Source organism: Oreochromis niloticus, unplaced genomic scaffold (assembly GCF_001858045.2).
Source record: "Oreochromis niloticus isolate F11D_XX unplaced genomic scaffold, O_niloticus_UMD_NMBU tig00007180_pilon, whole genome shotgun sequence".
Classification (NCBI taxonomy): domain Eukaryota; kingdom Metazoa; phylum Chordata; class Actinopteri; order Cichliformes; family Cichlidae; genus Oreochromis; species Oreochromis niloticus.
Window position 1 is genome coordinate 3,177 of NW_020328409.1, and position 11,549 is coordinate 14,725.

General features: G+C 41.0%; 1 protein-coding gene across 1 annotated transcript; it reads right to left on the bottom strand.

Annotated features, from left to right (window-relative positions):
• Positions 1-8,980: 8,980 nt before the first annotated feature.
• Positions 8,981-11,225, bottom strand: LOC109198073 (uncharacterized). The gene is made up of 4 exons (XM_019353730.1): positions 11,123-11,225; positions 10,801-10,833; positions 9,937-10,209; positions 8,981-9,270 (listed from the first exon to the last, which is right to left on the bottom strand). Exons 1-4 carry the CDS (start codon positions 11,157-11,159, stop codon positions 8,981-8,983), a joined length of 633 nt encoding a protein of 210 aa, XP_019209275.1. The 5' UTR covers positions 11,160-11,225.
• Between the last annotated feature and the right edge of the window lie 324 nt (positions 11,226-11,549).

Here is an 11,549-nt window from a genome sequence, read left to right on the forward strand (position 1 = left end):
TCCCTCTTTTGAATAACATGGGTTATATTCAAAAGAGAACAAGAGGGAAACCTGCAATAATCAGATATCCTCGCTTCTCAGAAAAGAAACAACCAGAGAAGTTTTATAGCAGACTACTAAAACTTTATTTTCCACATCGATCAAATGATGACCTTAAAAACACAGAACACCCCACATCCGAACAGTTCTACAAAAGTGGACGAAAACATGGTTTTGCAGTACGGCCAATTGTTACCTTTAACAAAAAGCGTTATGAAAGCCATGGCAAAACAATGGAAAGGGCATTGGAACAGATTGAACAACAAGGCCCACTTATCAATGCATGGAACACCTTTGCACCTGAGGTTGAAGTAGATCGTTTAGAGTGTGTGGCCCAACGACAATCCAGACATGACACTGACGAAAATGAAATGGACATTGTTCCAGACTACCAAGTCAGTGGTAGCAGCAGTGGAGCCATGCCAGCAATCATAGCACCAAAGCTGAGCCCAGACTTTGTCAGAAAAATGTACCAAAGTCTGAATGAAACCCAAGCATCCATATTCTACGCAGTGCGTGAGTGGTGTTTCAAACTTGTGTGGGGTCACTGTCCTGAGCAGTTCTTTTATTTTGTCTCTGGAGGAGCTGGCTGTGGAAAATCACATGTTATCAAGTGCATATATGAGGAGCAACAAAGATTTTGCACCAACTCCCCAGATTCCGTGACCAAGCAGACATGTCCTACCCTGCAGTCCTGCTGGCTGCATTTACTGGCACTGCAGCTTTTAACATATCTGGGAAAACACTGCACTCTCTGCTAAAGCTGCCAAAATCTTTAAACCGCCGTATCAGGGACTGGGGAATGCACTGGATGAAGTGAGAGCTTCACTTTCAAATGCAGAGATTCTGGTCATTGATGAGATATCTATGGTTTCTAAAGACCTTTTTGCCTACATCCACTGGAGACTTCAGCAGATCAAAGGAAACAAGAAGCCTTTTGGTGGGATGTCTATCCTTGCAGTAGGAGACTTTTACCAGCTGCCACCCCTTGGAAAGCCAAACCACTCTGTGTGTACGAGGACAATGTCCTTGATCTCTGGAAAGACTATTTCCACATGGTCAACCTGACAGAAATCATGCGACAGAAAGATGATCATTCTTTTGCTGAAGTTCTGAACAGGATAAGAGTAAGCAAAAAACAGATTCTCTTGAAGCCAATGATAAGCCTTGCTCACACAGGCTATCCATGACATAAAAGACTGTCCATCTAATGTATTACACATTTATGCTACAAACAAAGAGGTGGACAAACACAATTCAGCACTGTAACTGCTCTTCATTCTGATATCATAAATATTCAGGCCGAAGACTACAGAAAAGACCCACGAACGGGTGAGATGGTCCTGCTGGCAGATATGATGAAAGGCAACAAAAGAGATTTACCTGATAACATACAAGCTGCACCTGGAGTGCGTGTTATGATTATTAGAAATTTGGATGTTGAAGATGGGCTTGTTAATGGGACATTTGGAACAATCACGAACATTGTGACAACCACACAGGATGGACCAAAAACTGTGAATCTCATTGGACTTACGCTGGACAATCAAAATTCTGGGCAAAAATTTCGCAGAAAAATACAAGGATCCTCAGACAACCTGGTATATATTGAGAAATGTGAAGAATCTACAAGTAAAAAAGGAGTTCTTCGCAGGCAATTTCCAATGAAGTTGGCCTTTGCATGTACAGCTCACAAAGTACAAGGCATGACAATGGAGTCAGCAGTAGTATGTTTGAAGCGTGTTTTTGAACCTGGAATGGCCTATGTTGCACTCAGCCGCACAACCTCACTTAAAGGACTCTACATCACAGACTTTGATGAAAGGAAAATCTATGCTGATCCTGCCATCACAGATGCACTCAAAAATATGAGACATGCATCATTTCAGAATGCAAGACCACTGTTGCAATTCTTAAAATCAGTTGTTCCCACAGTCCCCACGTTGACAATTATCCATCACAATGCACAAGGTCTCCCAACTCACATGGAGGACATGAGATGCCACCATGAACTCAGCCTTGCTGATGTTTTATGCATAACAGAAACTCACTTGTCTGGATCATCAGTTTCTCCCCGCTTCCAGCTCGAACAGTACAACATGGCCACACGCAACAGACACGTCTCTTACACAAACCATACAGACATGGCAAAGGTAAATGGCGGTGGAGTTGCAATGTACTACAAAACAGTTCTTACAGCAGAGTCTCGAAAATACCTGCAAAATGTGACTGACCTTGAATTTGTTGTTATCAAGGTGAATCGCCAGTCACAGCTTTGATAGCAACTGTATACAGGCCACCAAATTACAGCCACGTGAGGTTTTTACCACAAATGCAATGTCTTTTGGACTCATTGGAAATGATGAATTGCCAACCAATTATTGTTTGTGGAGACTTCAATGAGGACCTTATGAGCAGAGGAAAAAAACCCATCCAAGAACTGTTTCAGTCAAGAGGATATGCACAACTTATTACTGCTGCAACTACCGAAAAACACACATTGATTGATCACCTTTACATATCACAGCCAAACGCCTGCCTCCAATCAGGTGTTCTGAATACATATCACAGTTATCACAACCCCATTTATTGTGTAATTCACTAACACAAAATGACTGCAAGGTTGTGAGGGATATGGACTTGCCAAGTGATCTTAGTGTCTTTGCAACTGAGCACACTCTACCACCAACAAGGACAGCTCACCAGTGGGAGCTGATAGATAAGACTGCTCTCATCCATTGAAGAGCTGACCAGAAACGTGAACAGAGAGACTGCAACTGCACCTGATGGGATCCCTGCCATAACAGGTAATTGTATTTTTGTTTCTTACTTTATATTGTAACATTTGATATTGATATTGTTTGAAACAAACTATAATCTCATCCATTCATTAAGTCATCCATTCATTCATACTCCTCAGATGTGTTCTGTCCAGTGAAGGCAGTGGAGAAGCCCTACACTGATCTTGAAACTGTGCCACGCTAGTAGAGACCGGCTACAAGGATGGGCAGGTATAGTGAAATTAAAATGCACCTTTTGGTTCAACAGGTTATATATATACAGTCAAGTGATCAAAAGACACCAGTATTAAACCCATTTAAACCAACTACATGCTTGGATTGGAACTGTATACAGGCCACCAAATTACAGCCACGTGTGGTTTTTACCTCGCATGGCGACTTACCTCATCAGAAGACACCAGTATTAAGCAAATTTCCTTTTTTTACTACCTTTTTAATATAGTTTTGGGTCATTTAGTTCTAAAGTTAGATTTGTTTTTCCAATTATTTTTTAGAACTTCATTACTTGCCATTTCGCTAACTGAAGAGCTGCGCTTTGTGATGTCTCTTGTTTTATTGTTTTAAATTGTGTTTTCCTTTATCTGTTTCTAGCTGTTTTCGCAAAGTCAGCCAACCACTTGCTTCCAAATGACCCTTATCCAGAAGTATCCGTGAGTGCCTCATCAACAGAAACTAAAGTGGAGACCTACCTCTCAGAGAAAAACGCACACATAAGAAAAGCCGACCCACTTCAGTACTGGGAAGAACATCCTAATCTGTTTCCCTCTATGGCTGCTGTTGCGATCCCAGTGTGCCCCCTGTAGCTCTGTGGACAGTTTGGATTTGTTTACATCTCACCCAACCGCTCACGGCAGATGGCTGCACCTCTCTAAGCCTGGTTCTGCCGGAGGTTTCTTCCTGTTAAAAGGGAGTTTTTCTGAACACACTCTACCACCAACAAGGACAGCTCACCAGTGGGAACTGATAGAGAGACTGCTGATGCTCTCATCCATTGAAGAGCTGACCAGAAATGTGATCAGAGAGACTGCAACTGCACCTGATGGGATCCCTGCCATAACAGGTAATTGTATTTTTTTTCTTACTTTACATTGTAACATTTATTGATATTCTTTGAACAAACTATAATCTCATCCATTCATTAAGTCATCCATTCATTCATAACTCCTCAGATGTGTTCTGTCCAGTGAAGGCAGTGGAGAAGCCCTACACTGATCTTGAAACTGTGCCACGCTAGTAGAGACCGGCTACAAGGATGGGCAGGTATAGTGAAATTAAAATGCACCTTTTGTTCAACAGGTTATATATACAGTCAAGTGATCAAAAGACACCAGTATTAAACCCATTTAAACCAACTACATGCTTGGATTGGAACTGTATACAGGCCACCAAATTACAGCCACGTGTGGTTTTTACCTCGCATGGCGACTTACCTCATCAGAAGACACCAGTATTAAGCCAATTTCTTTTTTTTTTACTTCATTTTTAATTTAGTTTTGGGTCATTTAGTTCTAAAGTTAGATTTGTTTTCCCAATTATTTTTAGAACTTCATTACTTGCCAGTTTGCTAACTGAAGAGCTGCGCTTTGTGATGTCTCTTGTTTTATTGTTTTAAATTGTGTTTTCCTTTTATCTGTTTCTAGCTGTTTTCGCAAAGTCAGCCAACCACTTGCTTCCAAATGACCCTTATCCAGAAGTATCCGTGAGTGCCTCATCAACAGAACTAAAGTGGAGACCTACCTCTCAGAGAAAAACGCACACATAAGAAAAGCCGACCCACTTCAGTACTGGGAAGAACATCCTAATCTGTTTCCCTCTATGGCTGCTGTTGCGATCCCAGTGTGCCCCCTGTAGCTCTGTGGACAGTTTTGGATTTGTTTACATCTCACCCCAACCGGTCGCGGCAGATGGCCGCCCCTCCCTGAGCCTGGTTCTGCCGGAGGTTTCTTCCTGTCAAAAGGGAGTTTTTCCTTCCCACTGTCGCCAAAGTGCTTGCTCATAGGGGTCATATGATTGTTGGGTTTATCTATATACATTAATGCTTGTATGCTTTTCATTTATACTTTTGCCTTACTCTTCAGTTCATAATATAAAGTTACTTGAATGGTTTCCTTTTCGTTTTCCTTTTTTATTTTATATTGCTTTGCTATTTACCACAATCTAAATATCATGTTTAAATGTCATACATTATTGTAAATGGTATCTGTACAAAATATTGTTTGAATAACATGATACATTTATTAGTCCCACAACGGGAAATTCATAATTGCATGTGGTATTTTCCCCTTTGACATTAAAATACGTTTGAAATACAAATTGAATACCGCTTAATGGACATCTTTTTTCTACCACTTTAAACGACTCAAAACTGTAAAATCTAAATTGTAACTTCTCTTGAACACCTGACACTGAAGCATAATTTATTTTCTTTTATATCTATTAACTTATTTTGTAATCATGTAACTGGAGCATCTTTCTCTCATCTCTGTATGCCGCATATAACAGAGATCACAATACAGCTTACTTTGCTTTAAGTTGAAAATCAGCTGTATTCCATTTCCCTCCTTCTTGTGGTATAAAAAGCAAACTATGCTCATGTTGCATCTTGCTCCCTCTGGTGTTATAAATGACAACCGGCACTAATTGAACCACATTAAAGGCAAACTACACTCATTGGCAGTAGCATAGGCACACATAAAATTTCTTCTGAAATTTTCGCTTCTAGTTATTATTTTCCTTTTTCCGCCTGAAATTTTGCAGTGTATCTCGACCCGCAGTTTGAGACAAGCTTCATATATGTTACCTCATTTTGTGCGGCTGGATCTGGAATGGTGTGCTATGACTTTTGGTGTTTATGAATATTATAGTTTTTTAAATATTAATATTTTAGTGAAAATTTCCCGCGCTCCTCTGCCAAACAGTTTTGACAATAGGGCTACATATGTTACATCATTTTGTGCGGCTGGAGCTGGGCTAGTATGGTGTGAATTTTGGTGTTTATAACTTTTATAGTTTTTGAAATATTTAGATTTAGTGCAAATTTAGGCCAATTTCTAGGCTCCTGAGAAAGATTCTGCTTTTGGCACCATAGAAACAGACTTCATTTGTGGTGTGTTGGCTCTCTCTAGTGGTATACCGGGAGTAGTACGGCCTAAAGGGTGCCATGCTTGGTGAAAACTACATATCCACAATTCATAGCATGCCTCTACCGAGTCAAACAATGGCGGACACCACTTCGTTTTATATGTCTTTTATTCGTGTTTCTAGGTCACAAAATACACTTTTAAGATATTTTCAGGCGAGAATGTAGGTGTGTAAACTTCAAATATCTGCTCGTTTTATCAAGACATCCCATATTAGCGACAATTCTCTTAAGTGTTGCTGATAGCCGGCTAGCTAGCTAGCGCCGCTAGCTTAGCTAGCTAGCGCCCCTTCGTGAAAAACCACCCAGGCTTGGCTGATAGTGAGGTGGCTAAAATTTGTTTAATCGCCCGATCGCTCGGCAAGGGTCTGTGTCTTAGCTGGACTTATTTTTCGTTTATATGGGCCGATGATGCTGGTCGATGTGGAAAAATAACTGAGTTGTTTGGTGGTGGAGCTACAACAGAGGGCAGCTATCCACCGGTGTGTGACAGAAAGGACATGCCGCGAACGAGACATACAGGCGGTGAGGCTACCGCGGATCGACCGCTGTTTGCTAACGCGGAGGTCAATCGTGGATGAGGAAAAGCGAAGGCAGGAGCGTGAGGTGAACTGAATTTCAGGTAAGAAGTTATGACCTGCACTCTATTTGGGTCAGATATAAACCGAGTTTAGGTGTAGTTTATTTAGCAACAGTTCTCTTACGTGTTGCTGATAGCTGGCTGGCTAGCTAGCTAGCGCCGCTAGCTTAGCGCGGCTAGCGACCCTTCGTGAAAAACCACCCAGGCTTGGCTGATAGTGAGGTGGCTAAAATTTGTTTAATCGCCCGATCGCTCGGCAAGGGTCTGTGTCTTAGCTGGACTTATTTTCGTTTATATGGGCCGATGATGCTGGTCGATGTGGAAAAAATAACTGAGTTGTTTGGTGGTGGAGCTACAACAGAGGGCAGCTATCCACCGGTGTGTGACAGAAAGGACATGCCGCGAACGAGACATACAAGGCGGTGAGGCTACCGCGGATCGACCGCTGTTTGCTAACGCGGAGGTCAATCGTGGATGAGGAAAAGCGAAGGCAGGAGCGTGAGGTGAACTGAATTTCAGGTAAGAAGTTATGACCTGCACTCTATTTGGGTCAGATATAAACCGAGTTTAGGTGTAGTTTATTTAGCAACAGTTCTCTTACGTGTTGCTGATAGCTGGCTGGCTAGCTAGCTAGCGCCGCTAGCTTAGCGCGGCTAGCGACCCTTCGTGAAAAACCACCCAGGCTTGGCTGATAGTGAGGTGGCTAAAATTGTTTAATCGCCCGATCGCTCGGCAAGGGTCTGTGTCTTAGCTGGACTTATTTTTCGTTTATATGGGCCGATGATGCTGGTCGATGTGGAAAAAATAACTGAGTTGTTTGGTGGTGGAGCTACAACAGAGGGCAGCTATCCACCGGTGTGTGACAGAAAGGACATGCCGCGAACGAGACATACAAGGCGGTGAGGCTACCGCCGATCGACCGGTGTTTGCTAACGCGGAGGTCAATCGTGGATCAGGGAAAGCGAAGGCAGGAGCGTGAGGTGAACTGAATTTCAGGTAAGAAGTTATGACCTGCACTCTATTTGGGTCAGATATAAACCGAGTTTAGGTGTAGTTTATTTTCGCTGTGCTGACTTTTTCAATCACTTACAATAACTCGTACTGCGTGCTAGCTAGCACTACGGAGTTTGTATACAGCTGTGTGCGGGCTAAGTTACCGATGTTACCGATGTTGAACTTTATGACAGCCTCCCTGTCATTCTCTCGCCTGTTGAAACTTCAGTCATGAAACTGATCAATGATCGGCTTTTCTCTCTTGTTTGTTTATCGCGCTAAACAACAGCAGCACGTTTAAGCTTGATCAGCTGTTGTTAGAATTCTTTTGATTTTAATTTCTAGTATCAGCTGATGTTTGCTGGAGCATGAAGATGAAATCAGGAGATGTCCTTACTGAATCATCAGAGCTGAACTGGTGATGGAGAAACAGGTTTACCCTTAGGTGACATGAATGAGTTGAAGGGAAGTTATGAACTGTTTCTGACAGACAAATATACACCAAGCTCCTTTTTTTGTGTAGCTGACAGCTGGTAACTGTGCAGGGGCGGATCTAGCAAAGCTTTTGCCAGGGGGCCAGGTAGGGCATTAACAGAGAAAGGTGGACACAAAGATATACTTTTCTTTCTTACTCTCATATAAAATATTTAGCTTTTATTAAATAGTTATCTGAATCTTACAACCAAAGTTTGTATAATAATACACAAGATTGGCTGTAGACCATTGTTCATCATTCAGAACACTGTGTAAAATAACAAAACAAAAAGTGAATGCAAAAGTGCATAAATATTTATTTTACGTGTTTGATGTGTGTGGCGGGGCGTGGTCTGCAGTGCCACTGCAGGGGAGGTGGACCCACCTGAGCGGCACCTGCAATCACGCCTCTCGGGCGTAGTCTGTGCTCTCTCGGCTGTTTTGGGTGTGTGTCCGGCTGTGAGTTGAAAAGCTACAGCCGGCTTTTTGGGTACACCAACCATGTGTGAAAAGTGGTCCATAACGTAATGCTTCAAAGCGTGTTCATGCAAACATTGTCGGATCTGCCGTGGTACAATGGGACTTCTGCTCATGAACCTGTGTGCACAGCGTCTGCAAATCGGCGCTGTACGAAGTAACTTCATCTTTACACAAAACTGTAAGCTGTTATCTGTGAAGCGTGAGCGGTGTTTGTTTTTACCATAGTTCATGGTGGAGAATGGCTGCTCTTCTGAGTTTTGCTCTCTGTAGCTGTATGAATGGCAAACTACACTGAATAGCAGCGGCATAGGCACACATAAAATTTCTTCTGAAATTTTCGCTTTCTAGTTATTATTATTATTAATAAAAATAATAATAATAATAATAATTTTATTATTGTTGCTGTTATTACATCATAAAATTATGACAGTTTTATTAGCCCTTATTAGATGCTTGACAGGTTGATAATTACTTTCAGATTAAATGTTTAAACTCACCAGTTTCCTGAATGGTGACTGGATCACTTTGTGCTATGAGTGAAGTTGTGTCTGTTCTCCATCCTCTGCATTGGTATTTTCCTCCTTTAGAGATCCTGATCACTTTATCTGATCCAACAGCTTCTGTGGACTTCACTGCAGATGAGGTTTCTCTGACCCACTCATATTTTAAGTCAGCAGAGTGTTTCACATCACAGGTCAGTGTCACACTGCCCCCTGCTGGTATGGTTGTGCTGTCTGCTGTTACAGTGACCTTCACTCCATGTCCTGTAATTAAAAAATACAAAGAAATGAAAAAAACAACAACAAAAAAACAAAAACAAAAAACAAACAAAAACAAAGTATTTCATGTAAATGAAGTGAAAAAATATCACAGCAAAACTGAAAGTTAGTGGAGCTTCATGTTGTGGAGCTTGAAATTTTAATTTGCTCCATCAAAACATCAAACATGAGAATATTTGATGAAACTAAAGAGGATGTAGAAATCTGGAGTGTGTCGTGATCCCGGGTCTGACTTTGTGTTTCTTCTTTTAGGTTAAATTCTTTGCTTGTTCGTGTTTGTACATTTGTTTTTTGATCTTAATTTATTCTTGAGTATTTTATGGCTCCTTCTGATAGTTTAGTCTAAGAGTTAATTTTTTTTCCTTCAGTGTTGTCAGTCTCACCCTCCTGTGCATTTTGCTCTCTATCTTTCATCACGTGACAGGATGAAGAAGTTTGATATTTTCTTTTCTGCACAGTTCAGATCAATAACTTTAAACAGCTGTGTTAGGTTCAATGATTTATCCTCTAATTAAGTATAAAACACAGACCTAAATTTTCAGTGACAATCAAAGGTCACAAACTCTGCATTAAGAGGTTCCACATATTTAGAAATGGAGAAACTTTGGAGAATTCAAGATGTTTTATTCCAGATTAAAATAATAAACTCACCAGTTTCCTGAATGATGACTGAGTCACTTTCTTCTGGGCCTGAATTTGTCCCTTTTATACGTCCTCTGCAGCTGTAGATGCCGGCTTTAGAGGTCACAAGTTCTCTCTTTGATTCACCAGCTACTACGATCTTCTGATTAGAGTGTAAACTGGGTTCTCTGAACCAGCCATATTCAAAGTCAGCAGAGTTCTTCACATCACAGGTCAGTGTCACACTGCCCCCTGCTGGTATGGTTAATCTGTCTGCTGTCAGAGTGGCCTTCACTCCAAGTTCTGTAATTTAGAAAAAATCAAAAGAATAAAATTGTTGCTCTGGATATTTGAATAATGTGAATCATCTTTTGCAGCCACACAATTCAACACACTGAACATCTACAGAGTGACGTGTTAGACACCTTTTAATTAAAACACCAAATGAGGGATGAAGGTAACAAACTCTATGCTGAGCTCAGAGCAGCATTTGGTTACCATGTTTCATGTTGGTTTTTCCTTTAGTTAGTCATCTGTGTGGAGCTTTTGATAATTAGCATATTTACAGCTCCAAGAGGTAATCCAAAAAAAAAAATCCCACTATATAATCCAGCATACATGCCAACAACATAACTCAGTGAGATAATCTGCACTACACACACTGTTGATATTTTCAGATCAGATAAACATGAAAAGAAAATCCACATGTATGAAGCCACAGCTCTTCAGTAAATATACAGTTTGTATCGTGGGTGTGTGTTTGAGTGCTCACACACTTAACATGGTTATATTAACATTTTAACCATATTTCAATGAAATGTTTGGTTTATGATCCAAAATATAACACAGAGGACGTCATTTAGAGCAACACAGGAAGAAAAAAACATTTCTCACCTTCAGTGTTTCCATGGATGACTGTACTGAGCACTAAAATAATGAATGAAACATCATCAGACATTATACAACTGACAAAATCACAATAAATATATAAACTGAGGCTTTTTAAATCTTCAGATTGCACAGTTATTGCTCATCACCTAATTTATGTGTTTCTATTAGCTGTCAAACAGGCTGGAAACATGAAAACAAACTAGTCTGCTGTGTTAAAGCTGTCAGGTAAACAGGTTAAAGCAGTGATACACTGTAATTGTCACCAGTGAGAAACATTTTCCTTCATCGCTGCCATTCAAACAGTAAAGGTGTGTATTGTACTCACAGAATAACCCCAGCAAACAGAGCAAAGAGTGCCCCATCCTCACGTCCAGCCCTGCACGCTGATCTGCATCTAATCTCAAAGTGTTCGACTTTGCATTGATAATAAATGCAGGACAAAGAGAAGCTGACCAGAGTTTATATTCAGCTCCTCCTTCTATCACCTCTCTGTGCTTCCTTCCTTTTACACCAACCTCAAACAGCTCCTGTAGCTTTGACCACAGCAGTTGTGTGACGTGTTCACATTTCCTGTCCACTGCAAACATGCAGGCTTGCTTCTTGCTTCTTGTTACCTTCTGCTGTTTCAGGTCAGGTGACATATTTTATTAGGTCATAATTATGTATTTATATATAGGGATGGGTACCGGTATCCGGTGCCATCATAAACGGTAGTAACCAGACCGAAAAGCAGCGCACATTTCGGTGCTATT

What these genes read in the sequence shown, in the direction of transcription:
- LOC109198073 (XM_019353730.1), bottom strand. Translation starts at nt 11,159, where the DNA reads ATGGGGCACTCTTTGCTCTGTTTGCTGGGGTTATTCT. An exon ending in CTGTTTGCTGGGGTTATTCT is followed by an intron (nt 10,834 to 11,122) that starts GTGAGTACAATA and finishes TCATTATTTTAG; the next exon opens with TGCTCAGTACAGTCATCCAT. An exon ending in CATCCATGGAAACACTGAAG is followed by an intron (nt 10,210 to 10,800) that starts GTGAGAAATGTT and finishes TCTAAATTACAG; the next exon opens with AACTTGGAGTGAAGGCCACT.